Source organism: Gymnogyps californianus, chromosome 13 (genome assembly GCF_018139145.2).
Source record: "Gymnogyps californianus isolate 813 chromosome 13, ASM1813914v2, whole genome shotgun sequence".
Classification (NCBI taxonomy): Eukaryota; Metazoa; Chordata; class Aves; order Accipitriformes; family Cathartidae; genus Gymnogyps; species Gymnogyps californianus.
The window spans coordinates 20,085,577-20,104,940 of record NC_059483.1 but is presented as its reverse complement, the minus strand read 5'-3'; the positions used below and the strand labels follow the sequence as shown (position 1 = coordinate 20,104,940).

General features: G+C 56.5%; 2 protein-coding genes across 4 annotated transcripts in view; both read right to left on the bottom strand.

Moving 5' to 3' along the window:
- Nucleotides 1-267: 267 nt before the first annotated feature.
- Nucleotides 268-3,759, bottom strand: NICN1 (nicolin 1, tubulin polyglutamylase complex subunit; the record flags this gene model as incomplete). The annotated part of the gene is made up of 6 exons (XM_050904896.1): nt 268-706; nt 872-976; nt 2,330-2,401; nt 2,495-2,608; nt 2,992-3,165; nt 3,664-3,759. Coding segments are annotated over 6 exons (603 nt in total), but the record flags the coding sequence as incomplete, so codon positions are not given.
- Nucleotides 3,760-5,563: 1,804 nt separating this feature from the next.
- The window catches only part of DAG1 (dystroglycan 1), a 54,016-nt gene continuing 40,215 nt past the window's right edge, over nt 5,564-19,364 (bottom strand). For all 3 annotated transcript variants that reach the window (XM_050904575.1, XM_050904576.1, XM_050904577.1), the window contains exon 3: nt 5,564-8,248. In XM_050904575.1, coding sequence (XP_050760532.1) covers nt 5,840-8,248 — 2,409 coding nt within the window. In that variant the 3' untranslated portion in view covers nt 5,564-5,839. The remainder of the gene's footprint in view (nt 8,249-19,364) is intronic.

The window sequence follows — 19,364 nt, the reverse complement described above, 5'->3', positions numbered from 1 at the left end:
TCCCTCCCTCCCTCCCTGGCACGGCCCGGCCCGGCCCCGGGGCGCCTGGAACATGGAGTCCGCCCGGCCCCCGCCCCGCCCCCCGGCACCGCCTCCCCCGCCGCCGGCCCCGGGGGGATGCTGGGTGCCGGTCCTGCCCGGGCACGGCCATTCCCCCCCCCGCAAAACAAAGAGACAGGCAGGCACAGGTAGGACCAACGTAGCAGCTTTTAGTCGTGACCGAGGCTCTCCCCGCCGCCCCCCGGCACCTCCTCGGCCCCCCCCCCGAGCATGGTGGGCACCGGCCCCAGCACCCCCTTGTCCGCAGGAGCCTTGTCTTGCAGGCAGCGCAGGCAGGGCCAGGGCCCGGGCCCGCTCCCCAGCGCGGAGGTAGGGTGGAGGAGCCAGGCTCTGCCCGCAGCAGGGAGCAGCAACACAGGACGTGCCAAGAGCAGAGCCGCGGCAGCTGGAGGGCACCGGGGTGGGAGAGGCTCACGGGGGGCTCTGGGGCGGCAGCGCTGCCCCCCACTGCCAGCCAGCACAGGAGGAGTCGGGAAGGGGCACGGGGAGGGCCTGGAACACCCCCCGGGGCCACAGGGACGAAGGCCGATGCGGGAGCACAGGAGTCTGCTTGGGCCCTGGGAGTGCGGAGGAGCTGGCTCCCTCTGGCCAGCACCCGCGGGGCTCACGTGTAGGAAAGCAGGTTGATATCGTAGCAGCCGTCCACCTGGAAAAGAGAGCAACCGTCGGTCCCTGCACAGCACCATCGCTCTGCCGGGACACCCCACCCCAAATCCCCACCCCATCCCGCCGGGAGCAGCCCCTCCAGGAGGGCTCCCCCCCAGCGATGCAGCAAGGCCAGAGCCCCCGCGAGCAGGGTGGTGGGACTCACGTCGAAGCGCCCGATGCGGGCAGCTGCCTGGCGAGCCCGGATCACCTCCGTCAGCACCCACATTTGCTGGACCTCTGTCGACACCTTCTCCGGGTCAGGGAGCTCCTGGAAAGAAGCGAGCATGACGCTGCGGAGCGGGGATGGCCTGGATCGCCCCAGGCTCAGGCAGCGGTGTGGCCGGCTGGCTGTGCCCCCCAGGGAGCCGGGCACTATCGCGATGGTGCCCACACTCCCGACCTGCCAGTGGTTTCCCAACGTGGGGTAAGCAAGGCCCCGCTCTAGGAAAACAGGCAGCTGGGGAAACAGGTGACCCTGAGCCCTGGGTGCCGTGGTGCTGACACGGCCCGTCTCTGCTGGCAGGCGTCCAGGGCGAGGACAGAAAGCAGATTGCTGGCTAATAATTAAAAACCTAATCGCACAGTCCAGAGTTTCCCCAACAGCCTCCCTCCGCGGCGCTCCCCAGGCCTGGCAACAGAAACCCGGGGCTGCGGGCGCTGGTTCTCCCGGGGACCTTTAGCCAGGCGGGACTCGCAGGCTCAGCAGCAGCTCTCCAGGCTGGGGGAAGCTCCACGCCGCTTCTCCCCTGCCCGCGGCACTGAGCTGCTGTTGGGTGCCTCGTGGTGATGCTGGGAACAGCCAAGCCCAGAGCAACCCCCGGCATCTCCCCTAGACCACCCCTTGCCAAGGGGTGTGTGATCCAAGCAGTCAGCAAGGGACTGGGGTGTCCTCCCCAGCCTGCCAGACAGCCGGGCAGGGACCGGAGCTCCCAGACCTGCCGGGGCTGGCAGAAGCCTCGCCGCCGACGTGGCTTAAGCCCCGTAGCACCGAAGCCCGGCGGCAGAACTGCCCCAGAGGTGCTGGGCGGCGTGGCACCGCTCCTGGACCAGCCTGCTCCCACAGGCAGTGCCAGTGGCTGATTCAGCAGGTTTCCATGGGCAAGCCAGCTGCCCGCCCCTGCCCTGCCCTGCCTGGACTTCGCTCACCGAAGGCCACCGGCCAGGCAGATGGGGCTTGCAAGCTGTAAACATGCGCCATGGCTGTGACCTCCCTCTGCCCACGTGCCGCCTCGGCTGGGCAACGCGCTCCCCTGGGCGCATGCTCTGCAAAGCACCGGGGACCAGCCAGGCCACCCCATCCCGCACGTCCCACCCACTGGCTGAGCGACGCTGCGCACCCACCGCTCCCACGGGGACGTTCCTGTCCCCAGACTAAAGGGCAGGTAGACTTAAGTGTCACCTCAAATTGCACATACCCGTGGAGGTATTTTTCTTCTGAACGCTGCAAACTACTTCCAGCACAAGGCGGGTTATTTCGGGGCTCCACAGCTATTCCTGGTGGGGGCCTGGAGCCGACGGGGCAGGGATGGGGCCGGCAGCCTCACAAGGGACGCTCGCGCCCACGGCTGGCACCCCACGCAGATCCCTCCTTCCCCCTAATACCTCAGCGGGGATCACTCACCCCATGCAGGCTGGCTGGCTGCTCCGGAGGGGTCAGCTGGGAGAGCCAGGAGGGGAAATCCTTCTGGGGGCTCTGAAACAGATCCAGAGAGTCACACAAGGGTGTGACCTCCATCCCCACCTCCATCCCTGCCTGGCAGGGAGGGCAGCACCGGCACCCACTCACCTTCTGTCCGGGGGGGAAAATCTGCAGCTCCTCGATGGTGAAGTGGAGCCAGACCGGGGAGGGCTGCCGCAGGATGAACCGCACCGCTGTCACCTGGTCCACGTCGCACAGCATCTGCCGGGGCAAGGAGAGGGGGAGCTGCCACCGGAGGGGCTGGCCAGGTTGGCGTTGCTCCGGGGCAGCTTTTGGGATTTCCTCCAAAAAAAAACCCAACCCACCCCAGACAGAAGGAGCCCGAGGGAAACGTCACCTCATGGTGGCTGTGTGGGCAGAGCAGGGCCACGGACCGGACCAGCACGGGGTCCCTTGCTGCTGAGAAGGGCTGGCAGGGGCAGGAGAGGCCCCGCGGGGGCCGGCCAGCCTGCCGCTGCCGTGGGGGCGCGGTGGGGCATCAGCACAGGGCCCCAGGGACCGGGAGCCGTCCTGGGGTGTGGGCAAAGAGGGGCTGAGCCCTAGGGGTGCAGGTGATGCCATGGTCACCGTCCGGCCATGCCGACCTGGTGGCGGCGGAGGGAGAAGTAGTCCTGGGAGCCCTCCTCGGTGTGTGGGCAGGGCATCAGGCAGTAGTCCCGCAGGCAGGTCACCCAGCGGCGGGAGCCGGTGGGGCCGGGGCGCTGCACCCGCACGCTCAGGAAGGCCGTGTAGAAGTTCCTGAAGACGATCTCCTGCACCTGCGGGACCGGCGGCCTCAGCCTCCGCACCGGCATCCCCCCCCACACCGGTACTGGCACTGGCAACACCCCCCCATACCGTTAACAGCACCAGCATCCCCCCCCTCCCCGGCCCTTACTGGGACGGGCACCGGCATCCCTCCCCCCATACGGGGACCCGGACTGTCCCCCGCATCCCGCCCGACACCGGTACGGGTGCTGCCCCTGGCAATGCCTCGGCACCGGCATCCACCCGATACCGGCACCGCCCCCCGCATCACCCTCCGCCCCGGTACCGCCCCCAGCATCCCCTCCCCGTACTGGGACCGTCGCCGCCCCCGGCATCCCCCCTCCCGCACCGGCACCGCCCTCGGCACCCCTCCGCCCCCTCACAGGGACCGCCCCGACATTACCCTTGGCACCCCCCGCCCGGGACCATCCCCGGTATCCCCCCCCTCCACACCGGTACCGCCCCCGGCACCCCCCGCCCCGGGCCGGGCCGGGCCGGGCCGCACTCACGTCGGCGGCGGCGCCGCGGGGGAAGCGAAGGTCGATGACGGCGACGCCGGGCCGTGCCGGCTCGGCCCCCCCGCCCAGCTGGAGCGCGGCGGCGGGGCGGGGGGCGCAGGGCAGCGGGGAGCGGCCCGGCCCGGCGGGCGGCCCCGGCCCCGCCGCTCCCGACATGGCGGCGCAGCGCGGCCGCCCCTCCTGGGCGGGGCCGGGCCGTACGCGGTGGCGTCACGCATCGCCCCGCGCCGCCCGGAAGCGGGAAACCCGCTCCCGCCGCCAGGGGGCGCCGCGCTCCCGCCGCCCCGCGCCGGGGCCCGGGGTCTCCCGGAGCCCGCCCCGAGCCCGCCCGGTCCCGTCGCCGCGGCGGTGGCAGAGGCAGGGCTGTAGTAAAGCACACGGTTTATTGACTCGATACGTTTCTTTACACAACGCGGAAACCGCCCCCGCGACGCCGACATCAGAGCGGGGGGGGGGGGTGGGGGTGAGCACCCACCGGCACCCCCCGGCCCCTCGCCTCCCTCACGGCCAGCACGGAGGGGCCCGGGGAGAGCCCCCCCGTAAGCAGAGGCAGGGCCCTCGCCCACCCAGCCGCTCGCCCGGCTGCGGCAGCGCACCATCCCCTCAGGGAGGGGGTGGGTATGGCTTCGGTGTGCGCTGGGACACCCCCCACCCCCCTCCCGCCGCACAGGGGTTCTTTCTCCTCCCTCCCAAACGTACCCCAAAGAATGCTCAGGGAAAACACAAAGTAAATCCATGCTTAAAATGATTTAGCGCAAAGGAGAGAAAAATAACATCTATAAAGTGAAGGAAGAGGCAGCCGAGGGGCAGGGGGCGGCCGGGGGCGGCCCCGCGGCTCAGACGAGCTGGGCCTGAGCAGGGCGGTGGGTCCCAGGGAGCTGGTACTAGGAAGCTAAGCTCGTACAAACTGCTGGCAGCGGTACACCGGTTTTTAAGTCTTTTTTTAATAAAACGATTTGAGGCTGTATCAAAAATTTAGTAAAAAATTAGATTTGAGAGTTCACTGATTTTTTTTTTTTGACTATTAACTATTCCTGGCACTTTTTTCTTTTTTTTTTCTTTTTTTTTTTTTCTTTTTTTTTAAACTTTTTATCTTTTCCAACAGCGTCCGGGCGCAGAGCAGCCGGGAGGAGGCGTGCGGCCCGGAGCTGGGGGCCGGCGAGGCTGTTCCGGCACCGCTCTCAAGGAGGAGTCGAGGCAAAGAGACGGCACCGCGCTATGGAGAAAACACCCTGCCGTTGCCAAAACACCTCGCGGGGAGGGGGTTTTGCTTAAAAAAGACCACCCCAACCTCGGCGCTCGCTGGGAAGTGGAGAAGCTATCGCGGCATGGGGCCCAGCTCGCCCTCCCGGCACAGCGCTGCACCCCGAGGTGCAGGCAGCTGCCCCCGCGCTTAGCCACGGGTACCCCAAGCCAGTCTGACTCAACTGATGACTATTTTATGATGCGTGAGAAAAATAGGATTTCTTTGATTAAAAAAAATAATAATAAAAGAATCAAACCCCGAACCAAGAAGCTGATCCCCCCCAGGAGGAGGAGGAGGCTGGCTGTCCTCGAAGGTCTCCCCCTAACCAGCCCCAAATAGCCCCTGGAGCTCGCCTGCAGCACAGCACTGCCCTCCCCCTCCCCAAAACTACACAGCCCAGATTAGGTAAACAGCAGATTAAATGTAAAAACTTAGAACATCGACTTCAGAAAGTCCCTTGAATTTAATTATTTTTAGGCTACCTTTCATGTTACGTCCTGTAGCTAGACACACGTGAATAGAAAAAACAGTACAGTTAGTGTTAAAGGCAAACAGCGGAGACCCAGAGTGCTACCCCAGTGCTGCCTGCTCCTCCCGCCCCGTCCCGTCCCATCCCGACCCGTCCCGTCCCCCCTCCCTGCCCACCACCCCGGCCCCGGCCACGAGCCCAGCTGCCGGGAAGGCGTGTTTGAGCCGAGAATTTTTTCTATGAATAAAATAAAACCAAAGCTTGTTAGGCAAAAATAAAACAAGTGTCCCCCCGAGTCCCGCGAGCGCTCCGGTGCGGCGGGCGCAGCCGGGGAGGGCCTGCTGGGGAGCGGGCTGGGGTTTCGGGTTCCTGGCTGGCGAGGGGGCTGCTGGCCCACAGACAGCACTGGCGTGGAGCTGGAGGCCCCTTCTCCCCCGAGAGCCTCCCGTTCGTTAAGGGGGGACGTAGGGCGGCGGGGACCTGTACGGGGTCATGTTCTTCGGGCGGGAGCCTTTCCCCTCCATGGGTGCGGTGAAGGGGGGGGGAGGCTGGTAGGGCGGCGCGTTGGGGTCCTCGTCCCGCAGCGGCGTGTACTCCCCGATGGTGTCCTGGTTGAGCGGCGTGGTCTCTGGCATGCTCTGGTTGGGGTACTCTGGGGGGGGCAGCGGGGCCTTCTCCTCCTGGAGGATGAGGGGCATGCTGGAGGACGGCGGAGGCTTGGAGTCGTCCAGCTCGTCGGCAAAGATGATGGGCACGCCTTTCTTTATGAAGGTGGCCTGGTCTTCGATGGTCAGCTTCCCTTTCCTCTTCTTGCGGTAGCAGATCATGGCGATGATGCCGGCCACGAGGAGGATGGCGGCCACCACCACGGCAGGGATGACGGTGTGCAGGTACACGTCGTCCTCGCTGCTCTTCTCGGGGTCTTTGCCCGCCGCCACCGTCGGCGTCGCCTCCGAGATCACCCTTCCGTCCTTCGTCACGGGGATGAACTGGATGTGCCTGCAGCTGCCGGAGCCGACCACCGACACGTTGAGAGGCTTGAACTCGGGCTGCAAGACGTTGGAGAAAGCCAGGCTCGGCCCGCCGGAGTCATCCGCAATTTTTTTGCTCAAAGTCCGGATCTGCTCCCGGGGGCAGGGCTCCAGGGGCAGCGTGTTGTTTGTCCACTCCACTACGATGGAGCCTTTGGCGATGTCCTGCACCGTGATGGTGCTGCTGTTCCTGTCACCAAAGGCCAGAGCCAGCTTCTTCACCAGCATGATCTTCTTATTGATGTCTTTCACCACTGCATTGTGGTCCCCTTCCAGCCTGGCCTTGAACTTCACCGGAGACTTGTCCCCGTGCGGGCGTTTGTGGACGTGGATTTCGAAAGCATCCACAGCAAAAAGCCCGCCTTTGTCGGTGGCGTACATGAAGTACTCATGCTTCCCGATGTGGTTGTGGTCCGGCATGCCGTACATGAGCTGGCTGGTGCTGTTGAACTGCACCCACGAGTTCTCCTCTATCATCTGCTGCTCCTTCAGCTTCAAGGTCAGCTGCAGCTTGTCAGTGGTGGTATCTTCCTTGTCGTAGAAGGTATCCGATGGTATTTTAACCTCAAAGTAAGTGCCCTCCCACGCGTCGACCCTGTCGATATGGTTTGTCAGCTTGGGTGGCTCATTTGGCTCCCAGGGCCGGGGGATCCCGCTAGCTGTGGTGCGTACATGGGTCGGCGGGGAAGCCGTTGTCAGCTTGGAGATGGGGGATCTGGTTGTGCTGGGAGGCTTTGTCGGACGGGGCGTTTTGGGTCTTCGAGTCGGCCTTCGCGTCGTTGCTGTGGAGGAATCTGTCGTGGACGGCGTGGCTGGCTTCAGAGTGGAGACTCTCGGTTTCTTGGTGGTAGTTGTGGGTGGCGTGATCACTGCCGTGGGCTCTACATACCCGGGCATCGTGGGGCGAATTGGCACGGAGGCCGTGCCGGTGCCTTCCGCTACCCTGGTCGGCTGGATCGGTCCCAAAGTGGGCGTCTGGACAATGGGGCCCCTCGTTCTGATGGTGACCGTAGGCTTCCTCGGCAGCGGAATGGGCTCCCGGACGGGGGGTGCCGTCGTCTCCGTGGGAGGCGCGATGGCGGGTGATGTCGGAGTGGGGACGATCCTGGTCGGTGGTTCTTGCGCGGCAGTGGTGGGCGGCCCGATGGCAGTCAAAGGCGTAGGGGTGGCGTTGATCTGCCGCCGCATCCTCTTTGGGAGGTGAGGTTTCTTGTTAGCAATGTGCCAGCCAACAACAGGGTAGCCAAGGCGGGCAGACATGGTTCCTTCCTTAGCTGGAGCCTCCACCTTGCTGATGTTGGGGACACTGTTTTGGCTCAGAGAACATCCCAGTTTCCATGAGAGTAAGGCCCCATTTTCCACCACCTTCTTCGCATTTCCCGGTCCAGCCATGAAGGCCGACATGTCAAAGAGTCTATTATTTACAACAGGAACCAACTTCATGTTATGAAGTTCCACCTCCGAGAAGCTTCTCATTCTGTTTAAGAGTTCAATCCTCTGCTTTGGTGTCATTTTTGTTAAGTCAGCATCCAAAATGACAGTCAGGATAGTGACCGGCTCTTCCGAGCCGCACACAAACGGTGCTGCATCACCTGTGTCTTGGACGGCCACTCGCACCGACTGAGGCTCGTTGTGGTCTTCTTGGTGGACCTCAACGGAGAAGACATTTGCTGTCTGCGGCACGTAGCTCCCGTTCGGGAAGGGCTGCAGCGTGGTCACCGAGATGTAGTGGACGCCCTTGTCCGTGTCAAGGGGCAGCCCTTCCAGGGAGCTGCTCTCCACGTTCCAGTGTAACCAAGAAGGCAAGGAGTCCTTCCCAGCTTCGGAGATCTACCAAACAAAAAAAAAGGAGAAGGTACTTTTAGAAGTACAGCATTAGATCAGGTTCTAGCAGCAATAATGCTTAATTTAAAGAATTAAAGAAAAAAAATCTGAAGCGTAACAACTGGGGAAGAAACATCCTGGCCAGAGCAGGGCAGCTTGTGTCTCCTCCTCTGCATGGTGGCAAGGATGAGCTCTGCAGGGTGCACTGGTCCCAAAGGGCTTAAGGAGCCACAGGAGGTCATAAAGTCCTGCAAAGGTCCCTCACCTGCAGGCACTGGCTCTCTAGCACTTGCTGTGCAACTGCTAAGCACAAGTGGTTCATTTTCTCCGAGGGCAGAAGGGGAGTTTACGTCACGGGGATAGCTACAAAGCTGAGGGTGAAGTTACACCATACAGCAGAGCCGATCCAACAACTGCCCTCTTCCTGCTCCTTCCTCTCCCATCCCTGCCGTCTTGCTCCTTTCCTCACCTGATCACACCCTGCGAGCCCATTGCTCCAGCAGCTCAGCGGAACATACATTTTCTCTGTTACCTTTCAGCTTCGTCCTGCCGCCCCCAGCAGCCAGGCTGAGCCGGAGGGGCCAGAAGCTGGCAAACTATGGCTCGGAGTCCTCTGCCTGGTTGGAGCACACCAGCTCTCAACAAGCAGCAGCAAATCCCAAGAGCTAAAATATGCTTAATATACGGCGTCCTCCTGCACTGCCAGAGGAACGGCAAGCCGGGGACGAAGGAGGGGAGCAAACCCGACATCTGGTCACCCCAGCACAGCAATGCGACAGCCAGCGCGGGCAGGCAGGGACACGGCGCACGGGCTGGGGCACTGCTGGACATCACACAGGACGGCACGCCAGCCTGGCTTTATACTCAGAGTTAGCTTAAAATGATGGATTTCAGTTGCATATAATAACTTGCTTTTGCAGACTAGAAACAATCGGTGGCTTTGGCCCAGACTGCAGGCACCTCAGGACTCCAAACACTATTTACTACCTCTTTTAGGTCAACAGCAACACTTTTTTTTTTTACACGACTTGTGGCACAGATTAGTGAAGCGTGGTCCAAGAGCACAAGCCTCCCCTTCAAACTGCGCGGCCCAACAGCAGGGGCAATGCACGCAACGATGGGATTTCCACACACTCCAAAGGAGGAGCGAGCCTGCGGTAACCTCACCGGCTGCCTCCTCTTCCCAGTTTATCCATTTGTGCCTTTCTGAGCCCAGCCTCCTCTTCCAGCTTCGGGTCTCCTTCCCAGCCAGCCCAGGTCCAGACCCTGCAGGTCTCCTGACCATTTTGCTCATGTGAAGAAGATCCCAGTTCCCTCCGAAATGTCACCAGCACAGCTGACACCCCGCCAAGGTGCTTCCCACTCTGTGCAGGGGAAAGCCACACGTGTCAGAGCCCGGGGGACTCCTGCCTCCTGCCCTGGGCTGTAGTTGAGGGTGGATGCAAACCCCCAAACCCCCCATTCCCAGCACCTGACGTCCATCCATCTGCGCTACAGCCACTCGCCGATCACAAGGCACAGTGGAGCTGCTCGGGCTGCACGGTGGAAGGGGTGACACTGCCAGCTCAGCGGGCCGTGACATTTCCCAGGGCTGTAGGTACCCCAGGGTGAGTAACTTGAGCTTTGCCACCTCCCGGGCTCAGAGGCGTTTGGAAAGTGCCCTGGCTGGGCTTTCCAGAGCTCACCACAAGGTATCTGCCCCCACGCTCAGAGGAAACAGGACGTTTTGGGGCCCACAGAGACACATTTAGCAGCCCGGTCAAGGCTCTGGGCTCACTGCAGTCCAACGCGGAGCTGCGCTCCAGCTCTCCTCCTGAAAGGGTGCTTTGGTTACTCTGCAATTCTGTAAAGCTCATACATATTTCATAATTTATCCAAATGCAAAGCTGGGCGAGAAGCTTCGCAAGGAAACCTGGGTGGCAGGAGTGCCCCTGCGTCCGGCAGCGGGTGCAGAGATGGGGCTGGACTCGCCAGACCTGCCCAACCGCCGGTCCTGCTGGGGAAAGCCCCTGGGATGGACAGATGAAGAGCGATGGCCGGTGCTGCAGGGCTGGGCAGACCGTGTGTCCCGGGTACCTCTCTCACCCCCCCAGCTGCAGGCAGGATTCAGGCAGCACACTGAAGGGCAGGGCTGTGGGGCTCACAGACTCCCCGTCACTGTGGGTTTCGGCACACTGAAGGGTCTGGATGCGCAGCTCTGCAAGGGTAACATAGGACCCGAAAGTCTTTTGGCAAGAGCAGCACAAGAAAGCTTTTGTGCAAGAGCCGCAGAGGGTTTTGGCCACGACCGTAGGGGCAACACCCTCATTCCTCTCCTCTGCAAAGGATCAGTCCTGCTTTCAGCCAGCCTGGACAAGCTGGAGAGAACATCATGAGACACATGCTGGGTACGGTTTATAGAGCAGAGTTTAAAGCTGTTAGCACAGCTTTTAGTTAACTCCTCAGCAGCAATATCAGAGAGCAGGAAATTAAGGTTCCTGCTTACACCAGCTAGAGAAAGCCACCCCACAGGCCCTACACCCCGATGTATCCCACCCAAACCGAGGCGCTGAGATGTGAACATCCTTCTGCTCAGCCCTGCTGTTTACCCCACGCCTCTGGCAGAAAACAGTGGGTTTTGGCACAGCTTCTGTGTGCACTCGCCCCCCCACCACAGCAAGAACAGGAGCTGCTTTTACCCCAGCCGGGCCGAAGGAAAAGCAGCCCTTCACCTGAGACGGGCACAGGGAGCTGAGCCTCCCTCCTGTGGGAACAAAGGACCAAATTGTCCTTCCTTGGCATCTCTTCTGCCAAGAGAGAACAAAGGCAGGGCCTGCTCCTGCCCAGCCAGAAGGGCTGACCTGCACTTGTGTTCCTTTAAAAAAGTGTAATTTCATCACACCCTCTAAAAACTGAGATGCCAGGACAGTGCCTGGCGCAATCCAGCATTTACGGTAGCAGGAGCTGGATGGTGCCACTCGTGGGGACCCTTGTGCCAAAATTAGCCGCTAACCTGCCCACTGGGGAGGAGGAAGGGCAGGGCTGGGCACACATTAGGAACAGAAACATAAAGAGCCAGGACAAAGCCGCAGCGTTATTGAGGCTTACACAATCAAGAAGAATAAAAACTTTAATAGTGTGTGGTTAAATGCACGCTGAATGTGTAATTTCAGGCTACATTTGGAACAAATCTTCCCCTTCCGTGCACTCTGCAAAAGCCCTTAATTACAGGATCACACACTCCATACAGAGCTTTCCTGTGCGCCAGGGTTTGCCGCTGCTCCTTCCTCCCCAGGCATGGCACATGACTTGAGGAGGAGATGTACAACAAACGTTACCTTTAATCTCGTGTCACAAGGTGATTCTCTCTTCGATCGTGTGTGCTCCTATGTTTGATAGCCAAACTCACGTAGGAAAGGTGGCCAACCCCACGTGCGAAAAGGACAGTGAGGGAGGCACAGGCCAGTCTGAATATTTCTGCTTGGAAAACCATTTTTAACCTACAGTTTACATGTGAGCTCACATTCTTAAGGGCCCATGCTAGAAAATGAAACTGCAGCTAGACAGATTCACACCGAAAACTAGGCTCTCCTGAAAAACAAAAACAGGCCAGGCAATCACCTACTGGGACAACTTGTTCTAGCAGGGATGCGACAGCTGCAAAACATTTATAAACCCACTTAAACTTGATTTAAAAAGAGCTGAGCTAGTTCAGCTGTATTCAACCTGCGAGACGTGGACTGTTTCTAAGGGTTCTGCAAGAGGTGATTAAGAAAATCAAGTTTATGTGTATTATGCCTATGAAACCCATGAAGATGCCTGTGCCTCCCCTGGGAAATCTTTGGGAAGGCAACAAGTCACAAACATTCGATGCAATGGCTCTGCTTTAAACACAGCTACTGCCCTGGCAGCAGAACTCATCCATGTTCCTGTGACAAAAGAAGAGCCCAGCAAGATTAGAGTAGATAATCAAAGCAGCTATCAGGCTGAATAAAAATACTTGTTCCTAAATGAACGCTAACCAGTGGAGCCCTCGGCATGGGTCTGTCCGGATCACGGTCGCTGCTGTGTTCGTGGTGGCGTGAAACCGGGAGCAGGGAGCCCTGGACTCTGTTCTTGCAATGTTTCCTTCAAATATTGCTTCAAAGGGTATTTGTTAAGGCTACACATAGTTAATGATTTGGGATCTCTAGTTTTCATGTATAAAGTTTCCCAGTTTTCCATGTATGCCATAAATATCAGCCTTAAGCCCTGCCATTTCCCTCAAGGGGTCTGGTTTCAAAATAACTCAAGAAATAAAAGGCTGTCTTTGTTTTCCCATTATTTGAGATAATTGTAAATGAATGCTTATCGGCTAAAGATTACACAAGCCTGGCAGTGTATTGAACACCATTAAAAAATTAGCCATGTTTGCCATTTTAAATACATACAGTGGTCTGGCTGGTTTTGAAGACCTTGTTCACAAAGTCCTTTCAGATATACATGGCCTGTTATTTTTAGGCCAGCCAAGAGCAGTTAGCTCATGAAAGAAGATAGCTCGGTTTGATTTGTTTTTTTAAACTTAGATCTTAAAGCCCTGTAGCCAACAAGACAAAGATAAGCAAACGAGCAGTGGGCAAAACTGCTGCCTCTGAGGGAACTCAGGCAAAAACCGCTTTCTTGCCTACAAGAGTGCCCTCTAATCCTCCAGGTATTTAGTCCTCCTCCTCCTGGACGAATCCTCCAAAAAGGAGGCAGCGAGTCCTTCGCCAGGAAACAGGTACCGTAGGATCCTGCTACAGGCCTCCCTTTGGCACACCACTATGAAATCCTCCTGGCCCAAGAGGTATCCGATGGGATCTCCCCCATCTACGCTGCCAGACCTTCCCGTGGGCAGCAGCAGCGGCCAGGGACTCAGCTCCTTCCTGCGCCCTTTCAAATCAGTCCTAAAAAATTCCTGACTGCTTTTGGGCAGGGGTGAGCATGGATACTCCTGCAGCTCTGCCAGATCTCCCACCACCCCCTTCTCCTCCCCATGTCCAGCTGTTCCTGAGAGACAGACCCCGTGCCAGGGATTTCATCTGGAGTATAATTACTGATGACAATTTACTGTACAACAGACTCCCCTCCTGGGTTGCTCCTTCAGCATTACCCTAACACACACAGCCAATAATGAGAAATACCCTGGCTGAGCCCTCTCTAAATCTGAGCAGAAGGCAAGCTGAACTGTGCTCAAGCCGACTGACCTAACTGGTGTTAAACCAAGTCTGCAGCGCTCAGGCTTCTGCAAGCAATTAACCAAGCGGCAGGGGAAAGAAAATGGAAATTTAAATGCAAATATAACTGCAGAGAGAGAGTCAAACCTAAGCTGTTTGTCTAAGCCCAAGCTTCGTCTTAACCCCCTGCTAATGCAGCAGCACGGGGCAGTTTTGGCAGCAGAAGCAACAGGCCGTCTCAGCCTCAAATCAGATACACAGGCAGGCAGATTTTGGGCTGCCTCGTCCCGCATGGGCCAAACAAGCGGTGGTGGAGACATGGGTTTCACAAGCACTCCAGTGCCGCTGGAACCGTGGGCACTGCAGTGATTGATGGTGCTGGCACAGCCAACCTGGAGCCAAGAGAAACAATGAGAACATGGGGCCTGCAGGCTCCGAGACAGAGGACGGAGTCCTCTTTTGGGAGGCAGTCTCTGCCTGTTGGTCCAACAAGTGCACTCCTCCTTCACCGACACGAAGATGGAACCAGTGACTGCAGGCATGGGGTGTGCATGTGGCCAAGCTGTCCAGGTACCACTGCCCCGAGCAGGTCCTGCAGCAGCAGAGGCTGCTGCATTGGGACAAGGAACACGATGGCTGAAGGCAGGAGCTGGACAATCCTCAGACCACAATGGCCATGAGTCTTTGGCCCCAAGGAACAGCTCTGACAGGGAGGCTTGTCTGTATGCAACCATATGACAACACAAGAAGGAGCCTCCAATCTTACATCCCCCCTGCTTTCCTCAAATACATCAGAACTGCAAACTAGGACATCAGATGGGTCTTGCCTAGGAACTCAAGGCCCAAAAGACAGTGGTGAAAGGAGAACGGGCACTTCTCAGAGCCTTCTGCTCACCGGGCACAGCAACGGTGCCACCGCACAGCACTGTGCTACGGGAAACTTCAGTCTGAAGAAAAGAAAGTTGCATTTACTTGGCACAGTGAGCAGGGAAGAATCGCAGCACATGTGCTTCCCTGCAGAGGGGACTGCGATACCTGCCAGAGCTTTTGGGTATCCTCAGCAGACAGTGTTCTTCTGAGCTGCTGCATGCCTTGGACAAAAGGCGCAGGAACTCACAGACAAAACCAAGCTGCTCTAGGACATTTCATGCAGATGCATCTGCCCCTGAAAGTCTAAAAACAGCCCAGAGACTTCACTGGCTCTCAGAAGTACGTCAGCCTCAGTGACCCGAGTCTTCATTACCAGCAGGAGCTCACCACCTCTGTTCAGAGACCGAAAGCTATATGGGAACAGCCGGTAATTGGTGCTTCCTTTGTGCACAGGGTAGGTCAGGACAGTTAAACTAACCCTGCATTTCAGCTGGTCCCAACGAAAGCCCTGCAAAGCTCTTCCTGCATGTCTCCGTACACTGAAGCTGTTGCCTTAGAAAAATCAAATCTTTCAGCTCAGAAAGCTGAGCTAAGGGACAGCAAGGCTGCAGAGGCTGTATCACAGGTCCTGGCCCTCAACTTCAAGTTCAAACTTCAGTCCCTGAAGGACTAGGCAGCAAAGCTACTTAAGTAGCTGCTCTACTTTTATGTGCTCATGAAAACCCAAACGAGAAGTTTACGTGTCTGCTGCTAATCTGCATTTTTCCAGCCATCGAACAGGCAAGCGAAGCCTCACGCACAGCAAGCAACCCCCCTCCTTTGCAGATGCAAGTGTAGGGCTGTGCTGCGCGGACGCAGCCTGCCTGCCCGAAGAGCGGGGCTTTGTCTCACCAGCTTCTTTACGATCAGTAAAATGGCTTCGCAGCGGCGCAGGCTGAGCGGCTACGCCCAGCTCATGCCATCCTCGCATACTCCTACCATGACGGCTTCTTTTCCAGATGCGCCTCTGTGTTTGCTATAAGGGCACTATTCAGCGTCCCACTCTGCCTGGGCAAGGGAACACAACAGCTGTTTCACTGGGAGGTCACTACAAAACATTGAGTGTCCCAAGAAATCCTCCTTTCATCAGTCCATGCAAGCAGCTTGGAAGGATTTGTTTAGCCTTATTGTTGGAGCGGGAAGGCGCAGCCCGCCCGCGCCAGGGCTGGGGTCAGCACAGGCTGCCCACACCCCGCTTTCTCCCTTGTTTGGGGGGCGAGCACGGGGCAGGAAAAGCCTCAAACAGCTTAAAAAAAAAAGTTCAGTCGGGCTCTTCTTTCAGCGTGACTTTTTATAAGCGAAAGGCCAAAGGGAAGCAAAAATACCACACAGCAGGGATGCCAAGTGCTGGGGGTTTAGTGCTGCCGCCGCGCAGCTAACCAGCCCTGGCAATTTATTCCTGCCATCAGCAGATTGCTGGAAAGCTGGCATTCAAGAACGCGGCAAGGAAAGGCGAGCCGGATTCCACAATCTCAGGTCGGCTCCTTTGCAGGATTCTCCTTACCGTTGCGTTCCTCAGTCTCCCCGGATGCTCAGAGCAACAACTCGTAAGAGCAGGACAAAACAAGGAACTTCCCAGCCCCTCTGAAAAGCTAGTTTATAATTAGATTGAGTCACATTTTCCACTCCTCCAAATTCAGAGCTTGTTACTAAGTGTGCACTGAAAATGCCAAATTCCCCGACTCGGTCTCGCTGCAGGAAAAAGATAAGCAGCCCCCTCGGCCCCCCAGCAGAAATCTTATCACCTCATCGCTAAGATTGCAGTATGGCAGCTAAGCAAAGCCCTGCCCAAGTCGTCCTTTGCCTGGACCTGTTCCAGCTGCTGCCATTTCTCCCCACGCACTCCCCTGTAAATAGTGGCTGTTACTACACCTTCTGGTTAGTACAAGTCCAAGAAAACTGGGGACCCCAAGGACGAGGTGAAGCTCAAATGCTTCGACACAGAGAGCCTTTTAAGATACCCAGCTTGATGACACAGCCCCTCAGGAGCGTTCTTTGCTTGTCTTCCTCCTTTGAGAAATGCCACTTTAATAAAATTCACATTCAGTTAAAACTCTTTGAAATAAGGATCATTGCAAGAGAAAAAAAAAAAATCAATCAGTATTTCGTGTTTTTCTTCCCTGAAACTGAGCATGTCCTGGCACTGCAGGCTGGTTGCCGACATCCAGCCCTTTGCTTCGGGGTCAGAGCAGGGCTGAGGCGTGCAGCACAGCCCTGACAGCCGGTACTCTATGTCAGGACTCCTGCAACCCAATCTCCGCAGATCCTGTTTATAAAACAAGGTCCCTGAAGTCTGATGAGAGTAAAGCTGTTCAATAAAAGCCACTTCAACAGACAGCAAAGAGAACAACCATTGGAAAATCAGGCTCCTGCTTGGAAAGGAGCCTGATTTTTTGTCCAGATTAATATCCAATGCTCCGATAACCCCACAAACCCGCTGCATAGCTGCACTGCATAAATCAGCTATGTGAGTTAATTCAGTTGTTCTAATCACTTTGCCACCAACTATGTTCGCATACAGCGACAGCTTCTTGGGGCCCCTGCTACGTGTTTTATCTGTCTTCCCAACAAAGCCCTGGTGAGACCATGCATTTCAAAACCAAAAATAATCAGGAGCCAAGACACAGCCACGAACAGTAAGACTTGGCTGTGCTCACCTGAGAACTCCTCAGCATCGGCTAACAAACCTACAGCAGATCTGCTCTGTGGGATCTATCCCATACCTAACAGTACCAGGATGAAGGCAGATCAGCAGCTTTATGTTATCTTCAAGTAAGACACAGCAAATCACCTGCTCGCACAGGGATGTGCCTCGGGAAGCAGTGCACACCAGGAGTTTCTCTCCTTCCAGCATACTTTATAGATCCACCTTTAAACAAAAGCCATTAAATGGCACGTCTTTATGTACTGTGGGCATATGCCTTTAGGATATTGGACTGTGCAAGGGCTCAAATATCTTGTGGGTACACTCGTATTAGAGGAAACTAGATTTATACCTGCATCCCAGGGGAAAGAAGCAGGTATTGCCACAGCAATGCCACTTTGTGACTGTATTTAATACTCAGACCCAAGTGCAGTGCCTGGTGCTTCTGGAAAGGCGTTTGCAGCCCAGATCACTGCACCCAGCCTAGAGAAACATCATCGCAGCATCTAGCCCACAGCTCAGAGTCAGAAAGCCCTTCTCGCGGACTTGGAGATGCCAGATGCTTTCCACAGCAGTTTCCACACCAAGTCAGGTCAACGTCCTGCACGCAGGATGGAGGTGATCACCACATAAATGCCCTCTTTTGTGTGGTTTTTCTTTCATGGACCAAGGCCAGTGTCAGCTTTCCCAATTTGTGGCAGGGTATCATCGCTGGTGGGATGAGCGGAGAGCCATACTTACTCAACAGCCACCATCCCAAATGCTGACAGAGGTGCTATCGGCATTAGTGCCACTGTCCTCACCTTTTATTTGTGTCATCACCTGGACAGCAATGGGAGGCTTAGGTTTTCATACAAGAAAAATGGGACAACCGTAGAGACGGGACTAGCAGACCTCATGGAGACCAAGATCAGCACTGCAAAATCAATGATCATGCACCTCGGCCTCATGTCCTCTTCTGGGACCTCAACAACTGGAAGCAGAAAAAACTACAGACCTGGATATTTCAGCTGATGGCAAGATGTCTGAGGCAAAGTAAGGCAGATATGGAAAAGCAAACAACTGTAGGATATGTCAAACAAGGTTATTTATGGAAGAGAAAAGGAAGTTTTGATGCCTTTATATGAGGCTCTGGTAAAACTTCATCTAGAGTATTTTGTATAGCTGTGGTCATGCAAACATAAGAAAAATAAACTCAAGCTGGAAGAGGTGCAGAAGACAGCTGCAAAGATGAGGAGAGGAAAAGAAAGTTTATTTTATTAAAAAGACTAAAAGAGGCTGGCTTGCTTAACCTAATAAAATCAAGACAGGGGAATATGCCTGTCACTTATAAATACATAAAGGAAATAAATATTATGAAGGTAGAATTGATTTAAGCTAAAAGGGCAGCACATATAAATATTTCTAGCCATCTCTAAATTTAGGCTAGAAGCTGCGTTTTTCATCAGAGCAGCCAAATTCCGGAGCAGCTTCAAATGGAAGTGGCAGGAACAGGAAATCCACCTGGTCTTTGGCCCGAGCATGATCTGTTCTTCAACAACAGGACACAGCTGAGAGGTAATGGGTCAGACTCCACAGTCTTCGGTGGAAATGGGGTAATGAGATCATCAGGCCAATGACAACTGATCACGGTCAGGGTACCAGCACCAATGCCCACGGTTATCCTGCTCCCAGCCAGTGTCTGCCAGGAGCTAGTGGGAACCTGCACACCCTCGCACTACCTGTCTGTACGGCACGGGGGTTGTACGGTATGCGGAGATCGGATGTTTTAACCCAACTCTTGTAAAAATGCCAAGATTTTGGTGTCAAACGCAGCAGGAAGGGCTGCAAGGTGCCAAGCTGCTGTTAAGCATTTTGGGAAGGTGCAGCAAAGAGTTTTCATTTCCAGGACACCTTCAGACACCAGGAGAGCAATCTTGCAGCGAGAAGCCTTGCTGTAGCGAGGAAGCTAGAGGACAGCATCTGGACTGAACTGCCACCAAATTCAACAGCTGAAATACCTGCAAGCTGCAGGCGCCCTTCAGAGGACATGTTAATGCCTGACCAAGGCACCCACTCAGGAAGACAAGGCACAGGGGAAGGGGGTTTCTAATTGCCAGTGTTGAGTTACAACGGCCACAAAGCCTTGCTGGCAGCTGGCTCTGAGCAACATGGAAACAAGACTCTGAAATTAAGACATAAGGTAGGTTTTTTTACTTCTTTTCTGTGTGTCCACCTTTGCAGCTTGAGCACATTAGAATAAACTTGCTTTTGTACTTAACCATAAAATCTCACCTGTTCTTAAGCAGCTTGGGGGTGGCAGGGCAACACTGGTGACTGCTCCCAGGAGCACATACCTGATTACGCACACAGCCCACATATCTGTGCAGGAGTGCGTGCCTGCAAGGCACTCCTC